At 35.2% G+C, this 17,504-nt stretch overlaps 2 protein-coding genes across 7 annotated transcripts in view; one reads left to right on the top strand and one right to left on the bottom strand.

The window, feature by feature from the left end:
* Positions 1–12,435, top strand: part of CCDC39 (coiled-coil domain 39 molecular ruler complex subunit) — a 70,432-nt gene extending 57,997 nt beyond the window's left edge. For 4 of the 5 annotated variants that reach the window (XM_063621748.1, XM_063621747.1, XM_063621750.1 and 1 more), the window contains 6 exons: positions 6,191–6,350; positions 6,795–6,901; positions 9,498–9,638; positions 9,769–9,948; positions 10,099–10,184; positions 11,382–12,435. In XM_063621748.1, coding sequence (XP_063477818.1) covers positions 6,191–6,350; positions 6,795–6,901; positions 9,498–9,638; positions 9,769–9,948; positions 10,099–10,184; positions 11,382–11,538 — 831 coding nt within the window. In that variant the 3' untranslated portion in view covers positions 11,539–12,435. Of the gene's footprint in view, positions 1–6,190; positions 6,351–6,794; positions 6,902–7,318; positions 7,370–9,497; positions 9,639–9,768; positions 9,949–10,098; positions 10,185–11,381 lie in introns of those variants that run through there. The other variant, XM_063621751.1, reaches the window with a different exon arrangement.
* Positions 7,828–17,504, bottom strand: part of TTC14 (tetratricopeptide repeat domain 14) — a 16,624-nt gene continuing 6,947 nt past the window's right edge. The window contains exons 12-13 of one of the 2 annotated variants that reach the window (XM_063621761.1): positions 16,408–16,787; positions 7,828–9,083 (exon numbers count right to left, since the gene is read on the bottom strand). In XM_063621761.1, the coding sequence (XP_063477831.1) occupies positions 8,896–9,083; positions 16,408–16,787 (568 nt within the window). In that variant the 3' untranslated portion in view covers positions 7,828–8,895. Of the gene's footprint in view, positions 9,084–15,446; positions 16,788–17,504 lie in introns of those variants that run through there. The other variant, XM_063621760.1, reaches the window with a different exon arrangement.

The following is a 17,504-nucleotide window of genomic DNA, read 5'->3' as shown; positions in this document are numbered from 1 at the left end:
TACCAATACCACCACAGCTGACACCCACTCACATGAACTACCAACAGGCCAGAGGACCAGCATGTCCAACCCATTGCAGCTACCAGCAACACCAGTATGGACCTTCTGGGTTCCAGTGAGTTGCTTTACCACCACTACTGCCATTACCTGCATCACACCAGCTGCCCAGGGGCCTGAAAACCCACCTACATGTCGGGCCCACCATTCCCACTACCAACATCTGAGCAAGCTACCCAGAGGCCCAAGAACCAGCCTTCCAGGACCAACACCAGTGACAGTATAAGCTACTCTCTGGCCTAAGAATAGATACACTCAGCCCACCACTGCCACCAATGGGGCCCAAAGACAGGCTTACTGGGCATCCTAGACCCCAGCAAAACTTCACCAAAGCTCAACTAATAACCATACCTTAAGTCACTGAGGAAATCACAGATACCACTGACCCTGTGTACTGCCTAAGAAATCATACAAAGACCACATTACCACAGGCACCCCACATCAAAGCACCAACTACATACGTACTTCTTCAGGAGAAAATCTTCCCCTAGGAAAGCAATTTCAAAAAATTAGCAGAAGCAACTGTTACATGAGATATGCATCTATCAATGGAAGGACACAGGAACCATGAAAAAGCAAGGAAATGTGACCCATTGTATGACAACTGTTCAGCAATAGATCCCACTCAAAAAGAAATCCTTGAAATGCCAGATGAAAAATTCAAAATATTGATAGAAGCTCAATTAGATGCAAGAGAAATCTGAAAACCAATACAAAGAAATCAGAAATCAATTCAGGGTATGAGCAAAAAAGTCACCAAGGAGATATCTAAAAAGAACTCAAAAATAGACTACACAAGCGAAAGAAAGAGTCAGTAATAGACTAGACAAGCAACAGAGAGAATCTCAGACCTTGAAGACAGGTCTTTTAAAATAATCCAGTCAGACAAATTAAAAAAAAAAAAAGAATAAAAAAGAATGAACAAGGCCTTCAAGATGTTTGGAACTAGTAAAGTGACTGAACTTACAAATTATCAGTTATGCCTGAGGGGTAAGAGAGAGAAATAAGTTTAGAAAGCCCATTTAAGGAAATAATTGATGAAAACATCTCAAGTCTAGTAAGAGAGTTAGACATCCAGACACAAGAGGCCCAGCAATCCCCAGGAAAATACATTTCAAAACAATACCTCATCATGGTGTATTGTAATCAGAATGTCTAAAGTCAAAGTGAAACTGCAAAAGTTAAAATTAGCAAGAGAAAAGCATCTAGTCACCTATAAAGGAAACCCCATCAGAATAACAGCAGACTTCTCAGCATAAATCTTATGGGACAGAAAAGAATGGGACAGAATTTTCAAAGCACTAAAAGGAAAACAAAACAAAAACAGAACAAAATAAAACAAAAAAATACCTGTCAGCCCCCAATTTTATATCCAGCAAGAATAAGCTTCATAAAGGAAGAAGAAATACCCAGCAAAGCAAACACTAAGGGAATTCTTCACCACTAGACTGGTCCTCTAAGAAATGCTCAAAGGAGTTTTAAAATGGAAACAAAATGTCAGTATTCACCATCATGAAAACACACAAAAGTATAGACTCAAAGGTCTTATAAAACAAACACACAAAAGAGGAAGAGAAAGGAATCACTGGCAACATAACAGAATTCTACCAAAACACAGACGACCACACAGAGAAAAAAAAGAAAACAAATAATTTATAAACCAACTAGATAAAAATTGAAAATATGACAGGAACAAAATCATACATATCAATATTAAGTTTGAATGTAAATGGATCAAATGACCCAATTAAAACATATAGATGGTGGAATGGATAAAAAATGTGATCCAACAATATGCTGCTTTTATGAAACTCACTTTATTATATACTGAAAGTAAAGGGGTGGAAAAAGACATTCCATGGAAATCAAAAGCAGGTAGGAGTAGCTTTACTTATATTAGATAAAAGAGATATTAAATCAAAACAATAAAAGAAGACAACGAAGGTTATTATATAATGATAAAGGGATTACTTCTGCAAGAGGATATAACAATCCCAAATATATATGCACAACACTGCAGCACCTAGATTCATAAAACAAGCATTACCAGACTGAAATAAAAAAACAGACAGCAAGACAATAATGGTGGGTCAACACCCCACTGACAGCACGAGGCAGATTATCAAGACAGAAAATCAACAAAGAAACATTGGACTTAAATCGGGCTTTAGACCAAATGGATGTTAGCAGACATCTACAGAACATTCTACCCAACGACTGCATATTATACCTTCTTTTCATAAGCACATGGAACATCTCCAAGACAAACCATGTATTAGGCCAGAAAACAAGTCTCAAAAAAATTAAAAAAAAAATCTCAGACCACAGTGGAGTGAAAAACCGGGAATCAATGCTCAGAAAACTTTGGACACTTTACAGATATATGGAAATTAAACAATATGCTACTAAATGATCACTGAGTTAACAAAGAAATCAGGATGGAAATTAAAAAAAATTTTGAAATGAATGAAAATGGATACACAACATACCAAAACCTGTGGGATGGAGCAAAAGGAATGCTAAGGGGGATGTTTATAGCATTAAATGCCTATATCAAAAATGTAGAAAGATCATCAATTAACCACCTAACACTCCTAACACTGTACCTCAAGGAATTAGCAAAACAAGGAAAAAAAAAAAAAAAAAACAAAGCTAGCAGAACAAAAGCAGTAACAGATCAGAGCAAAACTAAATGAAATAGAGACAAAAAAATTTACAAATGATCAAGGAAATTAAAAGTTTGTTCTCAAATGAGAAACAAAATTGATAAATTGCTAGCTAATCAAGAACAGAGATCCAGGCAAACAAAATCAGAAAACAAAAAGGAGACATTACAACTGAACTACAGAAATGTGAAAGATCATCAGGGACTATACTAACTTATAAATTAGAAAACCTAGAGGAAATGGATTCCTGGAAACAGATAAGTTTCTGGAAACATATAATACAACCTCCGCTGAACCAGGAAGAAACAAAAGTCCTGAATAAACCAATAACATAAATAGCAAGAATGAATCCATAATAATAATAATAATAATAAATCTCCAAACAACAACAAAAAAGCCCAGGATAAGATGTAGTAACAGCTAAATTCTACCAAGCGCACAAAGAAGAACTAATACAAATCCTCCTGAAACTGTTCCAAAATATTGAGGAGGAGGGAATTCTCCCTAACTTATTCTATAAGGCCAGTATCACACTGATACCAAAACCAGACAAGGACACAACACAAAAAAGAAAACGATAGATCAATATTCCTGATGAACACAGACCACAGACACAAAAATCTCCAGCAAAATACTAGCAAACTGAATCCAACAGCACATCAGAAAGATAATACACCATGATGAAGGGGGTTTTATGCCAGCGATGAAAGAATGGTTTAGTATATGCAACTTAATAAATATGATATATCACATAAACAGAATTAAAGACAAAAATCATATAATCATCTCAATAGATGCAGATAAAGCAATGTGATAAAATTCAGCATTCCTTCATGACAAAACCCTCCATAAACCAGGCACAGAAGGAACATATCTCAAAATAATAAATGCCATCTATGACAAACCCACAGCCAACATCATATCGAATGGGGGAAGAGCTGAAGGCATTTCCCCTAAGAAGTAGAACAAGACAAGGATGCCCACTTTCACCACTCCTATTCAACATAGTATTGAAAATCCTAACCACAACAATCAGGCAAGAGAAATAAAAGTCTTTCAAATAGGAAAAGAGGAAGTGAAATTATCTGTGTTCACATGGTATGATCTTACATCTAGAAAGCCCTAAGAACTCCACCAAAAAAAATCTTAGATTGGATAAATGAATTCAGCAGTTTCAGGATACAAAATCAAGGTACAAAAATCAGTAGCATTTCTATACACTAATGATATAGCTGAGAACCAAATGAAGAAGGCAATTCCATTTATAATAGATACAAAAACAGTACCTAGAAATGTATTTAACCAAGGAGGTAAAAGATCTCTATAAGGAAAATACTGATGAAAGAAATTATAGATGACACAAAGGTAAAAACATTACATGCTCATGGATTGGAAGAATTAATATTGGTAAAATGACCATGGTGCCCAAAGGAATCTACAGATTCAATGCAACCCCTATCAAAATACCAATTTCATTTTTCACAGAATTAGAACAATCCTAAAATTCACATGCAACACAAAAACCCAAATAACCAAAGTAATCCTAAGCAAAAAGAACAAAGCTGGAGGGATTACATCATCTGACTTCAAATTATACCACAAGGCTATAGTAACCAAAACGTCAATGGTACTGGTATAAAATGAGACACAAAGATCAATGGAACAGAAAAGAGAACCCAGAAATAGACCCACATACAGCTAACTGATCTTGGACAAAACTGAAAAGAACATACACTGGGGAAAGTATGCTTATTACCTGGTGTGACAAAAACATCTGTACACCAAACCTCCATGACACACAATTTACCCATGTAACAATCCTGTACATGTAGCCCTTCAACCTAAAAGTTGGAAGAAAAAAAAGTGGGCTAAGGACATGAATAGACATTTTTCAAAAGAAGACAAACAAATGGCCAACAAGCATATGAAAAAATGCTCATCATCACTAATCATTAGAGAAATGTAAATTAAAGCCAACAATCAGAATGACCATTAGAAAGACAGAAAACAAGAGATGTTGGTGTGGATATGGAGGAAAATGAATGGTTATACACTGTTGGTGGAAATGTAAATTAACACAACCTCTATGGAAAACAGAATGAAGATTTCTCAGGTAACTAAAAATAGAACTACCTTTTGATCCAGCAGTCCTACTACCTGGTATCTACACAAAAGAACAGAAATCATTAAATCAAAAAGATACCTCTGCTCCTATGTTTATTGCAGCACTATTTACAACAGCAAAGATGTGGATTCGACCAAAGTGTCCATAGATGGATGACTGGATCAAGAAAATGTGGTATATATGCACAATGAAATACTATCCAGACAGAAAAAAGAATGAAATCCTGTTTTTTACAGCAACACGATGTAACTGGAGGCCATTATCTTAAGAGAAACAACTCAGGCACAGAAAAACAAATACCATATGTTCTCACTTATATGTGGGAGCTAAATAATGCGTACACATGGAGGTAGAGTGTGGAGTGATAGACACGGAAGACTCAGAAGCATGGTGGAGGTATCAGAGGGACATGGATAATGAGAAATTACTTAATGGGTACAATGTACAGTATTCCAACAATGGGTAGTACACTAGTCACCACTACACAATATACCAATGTAACAAAATATACTTGTATGCCATAAATTTTTACAAATAAAAATAATCGGAAAAAACTTTGTATTTCTAATTGACTACATTCAGGTTTAAATACATACATCTAAGAACTGAATAAATTAAAATGAAATTATTAGTGATTTTGACTAAAAATTTTCTTGCATATATATACACACATATATGTATCTATATGCATACTATCTATGTCAGCCTTTAGGATGTTCTTTGGAATTGTTTAGGTACAGCTCTAGAGAACCTAGCCCAGTAACAGCATTACCCTGGTAGAAAGTCACTGAGTATGTCCACTCTTAGAGGAAATAATTTTGGTCTTTAGCAATTCACAGACTTCATCTTTTTCAGCCACATTTATTACAATGATCTTTTTTTAAAAAAAATTATTTTTAAAATTGTGGCAAAATACATGCCATTTTACCTCTTTTACTCCTCAATTTTGAAATAAAGTGTTCCTGAAAGTCTTTCAGGCCAGAAACATTCTTCTGATTTAATATCTAGTATCAAACCTCCCTCCCTTTCTTCCCAGTAATATTTATACTTGATTAACTCTTTGGCAATTTTTGCTGGAAATTTTTATATAAGCTTTGGTTAGTTACTACATTTCCATCACGGTTTTGAATTCTGTATCCTATGTGCCATATTTTGAAGGCCTGATAATTTGGGCTTTCACTGTAAATCAAGTGCAAGAAATAAATGCTTGGTGCTGTATGTAGGTCACGAGATAAACTGTTATTGTCACAAGTCAACTATTTTCTGCCCCAAAGACAGCCATTAGGCATTTCTTCCCATAGTAAATGCTTTTATTCAACCAGTTCTATTCTGTACTTCATAGGCTGCTCAAGAAAAAGAAGAACTTCAAAGGGAAGGTGACTGTTTGGACGCCAAGATCAACAAAGCTGAAAAAGAAATCTACGCTCTAGAAAATACCCTTCAAGTGCTGAACAGCTGTAACAACAATTATAAGCAATCTTTTAAAAAAGTGACTCCATCTAGTATGTAGGAGTTAAACTTTTTTTATACATATATACAGTGACGAGTGTATAGTTAAAAGGAACACTGTGAGACATGAGGAAGAACAAAAGTATACTATGTTAGACTGGGTCAGAAAAACTAATCCCTTTTCTTTCCTCCCCCCAGGCCATTTTTTTGCTAAGTGGTTTTCTAGGGTGTTACTTCCATTATTAGTTCAGGATCTGTATGGCATATCACCTCTCTAGGGTAATTAATTCAAAAACTGAAAAAAAATGGCAGCGTATTACTGCTCTATGTTGACAAAACAAGAAATGGCTACTACATACCCATAGTGTTTTTCTGCAAGTGGATATAAAAAATTTAACCTTTCATAACAAAAATATTGGTGCAATTTACATAATACTTTAAAATTGATTTCTACATAGTATGTTGAAATTTTAAACTAAAAATGTTCTACATTTCAGGTGATGAGTATGAGCTAAAAATTCAACTAGAAGAACAAAAAAGAGCTGTTGATGAAAAATACAGATACAAACAAAGACAAATCAGAGAACTTCAAGAAGACATCCAGGTAAATTCTACAGGCATTTTAGTAATCTGCCTTCAATAAAAGTCAACTATCATTACTGCTACTTCTATTCTCTTGCTCTTCACCATGAAGACAGTTATTTAGAATTTCTTTTAGGGAAGCAGATAGTAAGAGATAACAGTCTCATTTAAAGGAGACAAAAACAAGTGCTCAGAGTGTTAGGTAAATTAGTTAAAATCCCAGTGGTAAGCCCTGATGATTACTTGTTATTAGTTGGTAGATCATGGTTATTATGATCTACCCATTAACCCTTTAATGAACTTTAATTTCTTAAAGATCACATTAAGACTGCTCCTTAAAACAAAAAAGTTTGAAAGAAAAAATAATAATCTAGTAGAAAGTAGTTACTAAGGCAAATCACTGAAAGATAAAAGAATGTGCCTTGTCTATTCACAATAGCAAAGACTTGGAACCAACCCAAATGTCCAACAATGATAGACTGGATTAAGAAAATGTGGCACATATACACCATGGAATACTATGCAGCCATAAAAAAGGATGAGTTCATGTCCTTTGTAGGGACATGGATGAAGCTGGAAACCATCATTCTCAGCAAACTATCGCAAGGACAAAAAACCAAACACCGCATGTTCTCACTCACAGGTGGGAATTGAACAGTGAGAACACATGGACCCAGGAAGGGGATCATCACACACACAGCCTGTTGTGGGGTGGGGGGAGTGGGAAGGGATAGCATTAGGAGACATATCTAATGTTAAACGACGAGTTAATGGGTGCAGCACACCAACATGGCACATGTATACATATGTAACAAACCCGCACGTTGTGCACATGTACCCTAAAACTTAAAGTATAATTAAAAAAAAAAAAAGTGCCTTGTAAGCAGGTGCTAAACATTGATTTTACTAATAAAGCAGAAGAGATACTGTGAATCTTTGCAGATTCCATGATTTCAATTGTCATTGTTTTATTATTTCCAAAATACCATAAAAATACTTTCCAGTTGAATTACATACAAAATTTAATCCATAAAACCATTATACAGTCATGCATTGCATAACAATGGGAATGTGTTCTGACGAATGCATCCTTGGGCGATTCTGTCACTGTGTGAACATCATAAGAGTGTACTTACACAAACCTAGACGGTATAGCCTATTGTTCCTAGGCTATAAGCTTGTAAAGTGTGTTACTGTACTGAGTACTATAGGAACTGTAACACAATGGTACTTGTGTATCTAAACAAATCTAAACATAGAAAAGGTACAATAAAAATATGGTATAATGGATTAAAAAAATGGCACACCTGTACAGGGCACTTACCATAAATGGAGCTTGCAGGACTGGAAGCTGCTCTGGGTGAGTCAGTGAGTGGTGAGAGAACGTGAAGGCCTAATTGCTATACACTACTGTAGACATGATAAACAATGTACACTTAGGCTACAGTAAATTCATAAAAATAACTTTATTTCTCCAATAATAAATTGACCTTAGCTTACTAGAGCTTTTTAACTGTATTTTTTTAATTTTTTTTTTTTTTTTGAGACGGAGTCTCGCTCTGTCTCCCAGGTTGGAATGCAGTGGCGCAATCTCAGCTCACTGCAAGCTCTGCCTCCCGGGTTCACGCCATTCTCCTGCCTCAGCCTCTCCGAGTAGCTGGGACTACAGGCGCCCGCCACCACGCCCGGCTAATTTTTTTGTATTGTTAGTAGAGACGGGGTTTCACTGTGGTCTCGATCTCCTGACCTCGTGATCCGCCCGCCTCGGCCTCCCAAAGTGCTGGGATTACAAGCATGAGCCACTGCGCCCAGCCGAGCTTTTTAACTTTAAACATTTTTAATTTTGTAAAATATTTTTACTCTTTTGTGATGACACTTAGCTTAAGCACTCATTGTTCAACTGCACAAAAATATTCTTTATATCCTTATTCTCTAAGTGTTTTTCTATTTTTAATTTTTTTACTTTTTAACTTTTTTGTTAAAAACTAAGACACATACACACACACAAACCTAATCCTACCCGTGGTCAGGATCATCAATACCACTGTCTTCCACCTCCGTATCTTGTCCCACTTGAAGGTCTTCAGGGTCAGTAACATGAATGGAGCTGTCATCTATGATAACAATGCCCTCTTCTGGAATATCTCCTGAAGGACCTGCCTGAGGCTGTTTTATAGTTAACTTTTTAAATAGATAGGAGTACACTGTAAAATAATAAAAGTATGTTGTATAGTAAATACATAAATCAGTAATATCTTTTATTATCACTATCAAGTATTATGCGCTGTACATAATTGTATGTGCTAGACTTTTATATGACTGGCAATGCAGGTTTGTTTACACCAGGCATCACCACAAACTCATGAGTAATGTATTGTGCCACAACATTACAATGTTGCTAGGTTAACAGGAATTTTTCAGCTCCATTATAATCATATGGGACCATCATATATGCAGTCCATCATTGACCGAGACATCATTAAGAGATACATCAACAGAAATAATGTATATTATGTACAAAAATAAATGAATTAAAATTAAATGAATACTTGATAAATGACAAGTTATAAAAGTCAATTTCTGATTCTAAAAAATACATGTTAATATTTTTTCTACAGAGCATGGAAAATACATTAGATGTTATAGAACATTTAGCAAATAATGTCAAAGAAAAGTTATCAGAGAAGCAGGCTTATTCATTTCAACTAAGTAAAGAAACGGAGGAGCAGAAGCCAAAATTAGAAAGAGTGACCAAACAGGTATTGATATCTTTTAAAAACTGACCTGTCATATTTACATTTTTGAAGTCCCAAATCCTCCTTCATCTATTAAAAACATTAAATTCTGGTAAACAGGTTTATAGAACAATTGACTATTATTTACCAACAGTGTGCAAAACTCACAAAGGAAATCCGTCTTTTGAAAGACACAAAAGATGAAACACTGGAAGAACAAGACATCAAACTTCGTGAAATGAAACAGTTTCACAAGGTTATTGACGAAGTGTTAGTTGGTATCATAGAAGAAAATACTGAGATCCATATTATCCTTCAAACATACTTTCAACAGGTAATACAGCACCTTCTATTAAATATATTAAAAACTTCATGAAAATAAAAACTTTCATGACATTCATCATGAAGTGAAAGCTAATTGAAAATATTTCTCTTCTAAAAAACAGTAAGTAGTACTAATGATTGCTATTGAATATTCCTCCAGAGTGGGTTAGAACTACCTACCGCTAGCACTAAAGGCAGTCGTCAGAGTTCTAGATCTCCTTCACATACTTCACTACTATCAGCAAGGTAAGTGGAGGGTTAAAAAAAAAATCTGCTTAACTTTCACAGCTGTACACTAAGTGATTCCAGCCACTTCTACATCACTGCAGCTGTTAGGCCCACGCTCTCACTGCCAGTATTCTTTTCACTCTCAGACATCTCGCTAGTCAGCATCGTATAGATTAGATGCAGAAACAGCCAGCAGAACAAGAATTTCCTTCTGACTTCTGCTGGTGTCACTATTTCCAGTATAGCCCAAGGGCTCTGTGACTATGAGCTATTTCAGTAGGATAAAACAGAAATAAATTTGCGGGCTACATCTAGCCTTTGGGGGTGAACCCCCACGTTGGGGGAATTTTTAAAAAAACATATAAGGGCAGCTTAGATGTACAGACATATAGAATATGATTTTTGTGATTCAAACCACACTGGTATTTTACATAATCAGGATTTGACTTTATGAAGCTTTATTTTGCTCAAAAGGAAACCCCTTTTTTTCTTCTGCAGTTGTTATCCAGAATTCTATCACCAGATGCTTAAGCCAACATTCTTGTGCTTTGCTGACAAAAATTTATTAATAATGATCCTGATTTTAGAATTCACAATCTCCTGCATTCAGCAGCTTATTAAATTACTATTCCTTAGTCCAGGTAAAAATTTCATGAAGAGGCCCCTAAAAAACAGTCTTTCATTTAAGTATAAAAAACTGTTTCTATATAACTGAACATCCCTATACTTTCATAAAATATATATTTAAAACTTTTTTCAGAATTATATAGCTAGTTGTTTTTCAAATGACCCTACCACTTTATCCATCAATATGCTTCTCTCTTCTCTTCAGCTTAAATTACAAAAGGTATCATTTTAATTATTTTTGCCAGCACCAAATCCTCTTGGCCCTCTTTCCTCTGTCTTGGAAACTTTCAATGCTTAATGATTCCAACTCTAAAAAACTGATTACAGTTCAAAGCATTTTTACCATGTAGGAACATACTTATTAAACTACTTTTCTACTGGTTTGAAACTCATCTGTGTTCATCTTTCTTTTCCTATTTAAATTTTTTGATATCTATTGATGGTCATTTAAAAACTTATTAACACTACTAATGTGTACTTTTTTGATCTCTTTACTTACGGAATTATGGTACCTTTGGCCAATAATGAGAGGGTCTATACTAAAATATAAACTTTGCATTAAATTTATAATCCTGGTTTTTCTTCCAGGTCATCTAGGAGTACAAGTACATCTACTTCTCAGTCTTCAATTAAAGTATTGGAGCTTAAATTCCCGGCCTCCACTTCACTAGTAGGCAGCCCTTCAAGGCCAACTAGTGCTAGTAGTAGCTCTAGTAATGGTAAGAGCAAAAAGAGCAGCAAATAAACATTTTAATCTCTTCTGAAAAAGTCGTAAACACAAAAACAAAAATATACTTTAAAATACAAAACGACCCAACACATTTTATCTAGTGGAAAGTGTAAAAACTTAGTGGTAAGTGTAAACTGATAGTTTAAAAAAAAAAAAGGAACGTTCTCATTTTCTCTACCGTTTTCTTCATACTGAAGAAAAACATTAATAGCAGATTCTTGACAAGGCTACATGTTATACAAACATAGGAAAAATGCTGTATTTCACTGTAATTTTGATGTTCGTAGTGTTAGAAAATAGTTTGCTTCATCATTTCACGAAACTACACTCACTTCTAATGTAACAATCTTTCAAGAAGAAATTTCTAAAGATTTACTGTACTATTAATGAGCGTATTACAATGTGAAAATCTCATTTACCCTACAAGACACCAAAATTAGGTTTTCTTTATTCAAAGTAACTATTTCTCAGACTTTTGGGGAGAAAAATTGTTAAAGGCAGTTTCTTCTTTTGCTATAATTTTTAACCAAAAAATAGCATCAACCCCTACCGCCCCCAAAAAGAAATCAGTAAGAGAAACACTGTGTATCAATTTTAAAATGCAGCTTAAATTTATAAAAATCACTTCTGACCTTGAAATAAATCAAACACATTAAAGATTTGCTTTCAGATACAGCCAACCAAGTATAAAGAATTTTGAAATTTTCTTGATTTAATAAACGATTTAATGAAAGCTAGATATGACTTGATTTGCAATAGAAATTTCATTTACAGTTGGAGGTAGACTGCCAAATGTAGTAGTTTTTCCAGTTAACACTTCATTATAACATGTGCCCAACACTTTGTACTCCTGGAATAGAGTGTGGAATATTATAAAACTGGATTTTAAATAAATGTATTAGAATTCATGAATGTACACGTGTCTCCTTCAAACCTTGGGAAAAAATGCTCATTACAACTGTCATTATTTTAGAACTGTTGTTTGTATTTCTTTCTGAAAAGCAGTAGTGGTAGTGAATAGTTCTCCTGATTTTTTGTTTTGTTTTAGAAATAGGAAAAAGGCATAGCAAAGTCCAAAGAATAAGGTGGGCAAAAAAAAAAAGCTAGGTAATAAAATTTTTGGCTAAAGTACTGCTCTAATGCATGAGATTTGTAAGACCTAAAAACTAACTAAAGTCACTTTGCTCATCAAAGTTCTTATTCTCAGCCCTATGCTAGTTTGGCAATTACTTAAAACTTGAAGTAATATTAAACACTGTTCTATGAAGGCAGAGGTTGTATCTTACTAGCTCTGTAACCTTGGATAGTTACTTCCCTGTCTTCCTCATTTGTACTATAGACAGAGAAAGTTACCTACAAGTTTATTGAATTTGATAATATAAAAAAGATGCACAGGGCTTGACACACAGAAATTGCACTATATAACAACTTCTACTTACTGAGTTGCCACCTGGAGCTTAGCACAGTATTTGTGGAATGGTTTGGTTCTTAGGCCAGCATACAAATCTACATTTAATCCTTAAATAACAGTTCTAACTTCAGTGTAGTAATGATAAATGGTGCAACAGGGGATCAACCTATCTCTAAATCTGGACACTTATCCTCATATCCAAAAGTCGTGCTTCATCTGCTTATGGAGACCAAGATATGGCAATATATGATCTTGAGAAAAATTACTGAAGATGTCGCTATTCTTGACAATGTAATTCCCCAATAATTTTTGCTGTGACCAGCTTCCTTAGAAATTGGTTGTATACTCTGCTTAATATGGCATAAACTGCAATTACTTTTGCGCCTACCTAATAAATTCAAGCAGCCTACAGGATAAAGTACTATTCTCTTACATTGAATGGTGTGTAATAGCCATTCTGACTGATGAGAGAGATCTCACTTGGTTTTAATTTGCATTTCTCTAATTAGTGATGTTGAGTATTATTATTTCATACGCTTCTTGGCCATTTTCATGTCTTCTTTTGAAAAATACCTATTCATGTTTTCTGCTCACTTTTGGATAGGGTGATTTGGTTTGTTGAATTCCTTGTAAATTCTGGATGAATCCCGTCTGATGCATAGTTTGCACATTTTGTCCCATTCTGCAGGTTGTCTGTTCACTGTGTTATTTCTTTTGCTGTGCAAGAGCTTTGCAACTTACTTAAGTCCCATTTTGTTTTTGTTGTGTTTAAGACACCAGTCTGGCTGTCACCCAAGTTGGAGTGCAGTGGCACAATCAGAGCTCACTGCAGCCTCAAACTCCTGGACTCAAGCGATCCTCCTGCATAGCTGGGACTATAGGCATGCACCACCACACCCAACTTATTTGGATGGAGTCATGCTGCGTTGCCCAAGCCAGTCTCAAACTTCTAGCCTCAAGCAATCCTCCTCCCTCAGCCTCAAGTGCTGGGATTACAGGCATGAGTGACTGTACTCAGCCCCTCTTGCTTGCACTTTTGAGGTCTGAATCATGAATATGCCTACACCAATGTTGGTAGGTTGGCAGGGGGGTGAGGGATGAGAAATTATGAAATGGGTACAATGTACATCATTTGGGTGATGGTTACACTAGAAGCCCAGACTTCACCACTACATGATAGATCCATGTAACAAAAATGCATGTGTACCCCTTAAATTTACATGAAGGAAAAAGATTTTTTTAAATGTTGTGTTTAAAATTTTAAGCTGAACTAGGGATTCCAGAAGGTCAAAGGCTATGCCAAGAGGTAGTTTTCACTCTTTATAAACACGACTATGTAGGAGACTATGTAAAGATGATACTGGAGCTATTAATACATAGAATTAAGAACTCTTTTTAAGATGAATTTCTTAAAGAAGCTTCTTCTTGGTGCAAAGACTAATGCTTTGAGTGACTAGCCGATTTCTACCACCATTATCTATTGCTCTTGACCAAGGTTTCTTTTCACTGTTCCAATTGCAAAAGAAATTTCAGATTTTTCACTAGGCTCTCATTACTGCAGTTTGATAGACACAAATAATACACACCCAGTACTTAAGGCCTGGACATTTTACTGTTGGCAAGAACTGCAAGACAGAACCAGGAATAAGTCTCTTCTTCCTCTATTATTCTCCCTCACTTAGACCTCTGTAGATACCCAGCTACCCACCCACTTATCTAGTGTCATTGTGTGTGATAGTATCTAAAGCCTATTGTAATTTACAGCTTCGAGAATCTTAAACTGCAAACTCTAATGACATCATAAACCCAGTACCTATGACTCCTACCTCTATCTCCCAAAGAATATACCACACTATTTTCAGCAATTTGGGGAGGATCTTTATAATCCAAGTCTCTTTGTTCTTCAGCTCTAGCTGCTGGAATTTATTGAGTAAAACCAGGCTCTAGTTGGTCTAGTTATTTATTCAGACTCTGAGAAAGGCGTCATCAGAGAAGCATCAAGGCACAGGAGGTGGTAAGAAGAAATACAGGTCAGATTTAAAAACATGCCTAGTGCCTTCTGGACTGAACATCTGCAACACTAGGAGAGTTTCCCAATTTTCTTTCCCTAAAGAAAAGCCAGATTTACAATGTGCTTCTCTGCTACTGCTATGTTTTTGCTAAAAGGATTTTTTTCTTTTCTGATTTACCCTTGCCTGGAATACAGGCCCTAAGGGCCTTGCAAATATTTAAAGCTAAAAAGCTTTTTATGGCTATGCTAGCAATGAGGTAAAAAATAGTAACGGAGAAATAAGCAAAATGGGCTCCTACTCAACTTTTATGATCGTATTCCTAAGGCACTTATGCTGGGTGGAAGCCAATGACTGTTCACAAACCACTTTTAATCAAATTGGGCTTTAGAGGAAAATTAAGACATATAATCTACCATTTAAAAATTAAAAAAAAAATTGGGCAAAAAATGTAATATTTAAACTGATAATATAGTGTTCAAGAAACATTCGAACACATAATCTTTCAAAAGCTGACGATTTTTAATTTAACAGAAAAGAAAATGAAATCAATTTTTATAAAAATGATCCAAGTGTTCAATGCACAAATTTTTCTCTCAAACAGCAGAATAAGATGCACCCAGGAATTCTCATATACCGCAATAGAATGAAGAAACAGTACTTTCAGAGAATTATCTTTAGGTGAAGAAATTCAAACTGTCAAGAGTAATATACTGTACATAAACATATAAAGTCTAAAAACCAAGCTGTGACAAGGGACCTACAACTGAAACAAAATTTGAGAAAAGCTTAAAAGCATTTGTTTCCTGTAAACTCCACAAATAACTTTAGGAGCAGAGATTTCTGCACTGAACTGTTATGACTAATACAACCAAAAACTTCACTTAATGGCATTTTGTGTAATGGTGCCAATATCCTTGGTGTATTAAGTTTTTGACTTATTTCCTTTTTCTTTTTCAAATTCAGCTATCTGATTAAATATATTCAGTAAATTCTGAGGTAAATTTTTTTTAACACTGCTTTCTGAGTGTTCTTTGCTACTTAGTGCATGTTCTTCTGGAACCTCTGTTTTGATATCCTCCCCATAATTGTCCTCTCTTTCATATTCTCCTTGATTTGTATTTAAACGGTATCTTTGCTCATGTCTACTGAAATCACGTGATCCAGAGTGAGCATATTTTTTGTATTTCTCAGCTGACTTCCAAGAGTAGTCTGAGCTTGCTGGTGAGGTAGAATGCCTCACAGAACCTGGTTCCCACCTTCTATAGTACTCTTTTCTTCCCTCTATATCCTTTTCAAATCTCCTATAACCATAAATCTTGTCCTCTGAATTCCTACAGAAGGAATCTGAGGAATTTCTTCTATTGGAAAAATGTCTTTCTGATTTATATGGCTTTTCTGTTTTGCTACTACCTGCTTGGGTTTTATAGCTATTATAAAAATCTCTTGGATCTTCAGACCTACCTCCAAAATCATCCGGTATTTCAAGTGAAGATGAAGAGAGAGGGCATCTATCTTTCTCTTTTATCTGTGTCTTTTCATACTGTAACCTATCCTGCTTCCCCAGTAGTTTCTCCACTTCTTGTTTATGGTTAAGAAAAGATGCTGAAGTATTAGCTGGAACTGGGTAGCACTCATCTTTCCTATTCTCATCTATCTGATTTGAGGATGCCCTAGATGAATGCCTTCTGGAACTGCGAGAAGACTCTGAACGGTTCCTCTTATGTTTCTTATGCCTTTTGTGACCAGAAGAGGAAGAGGATGATGATGAAGACACTGATTCATCAGCAGAAGAAACACTTGAAGAAGAAGAAGAAGTTGATTTTCTTCTTTTCTTCTTTAGCCTAAAAAAAAACAGGTCATTTGTCATGTATGTACAAAAATGTTTCTAAATTATTCATAAAGATGTGGGCCCTATTTGTTTCCTTTAAAGATTTTATAAAAGCTGTGGTTCAGATAAATGATACAATAATCTCGGCTACTACAAGATCTAATTTTACTATTAAGCACGTTTGGGGGAAAAAATGCTTGTAGACAGGTATCACTGTAAGCAAATCCATCATTTCTGAAAGACAGACTTTTTTCAACACTGCCTTAAAAACTTCAGACTACTGAACACATAAAGGAGAACTCAACTTTTTTATTTGGCTACCTCTAGTTCATGGTTTCTTCACCTGATTACTGGTATTTTCAGCCAAATAATTTTTTGTTGGGGGTGGGGGTGGGGATGGGAGCTGACCTGTGTGTTACAGAATGTTTAAGAGCATCCCTGACCATTATACACTAGATGCAGTAGCACCCTATCAGTTATGGCAATCAAAAATGTCTCCAGAACTTGTCAAATGTCCCCGGGTGAATAAATCCACCCCTAGTTGAGAACCACCGCTCTAGTTCTAAAACATTTCTTCCTAAAATATAATTAAAGTAACTTATTCTATATTTTAATTCTAAGATACTTTTTTTTTTGTAGAATTCTAGCCTTAAATTCCACTTCATCTCTTTAATAAGAAAATACATGGAACACATATTTGCTAAAGATTCTTAACAGTCATTGATTACCA

The sequence above is a fragment of the Symphalangus syndactylus genome, chromosome 17 (genome assembly GCF_028878055.3).
Source record: "Symphalangus syndactylus isolate Jambi chromosome 17, NHGRI_mSymSyn1-v2.1_pri, whole genome shotgun sequence".
Taxonomy (NCBI): domain Eukaryota; kingdom Metazoa; phylum Chordata; class Mammalia; order Primates; family Hylobatidae; genus Symphalangus; species Symphalangus syndactylus.
The sequence above is the reverse complement of the archived record's forward strand: the minus strand, read 5'-3'. Positions and strand labels throughout refer to the sequence as shown.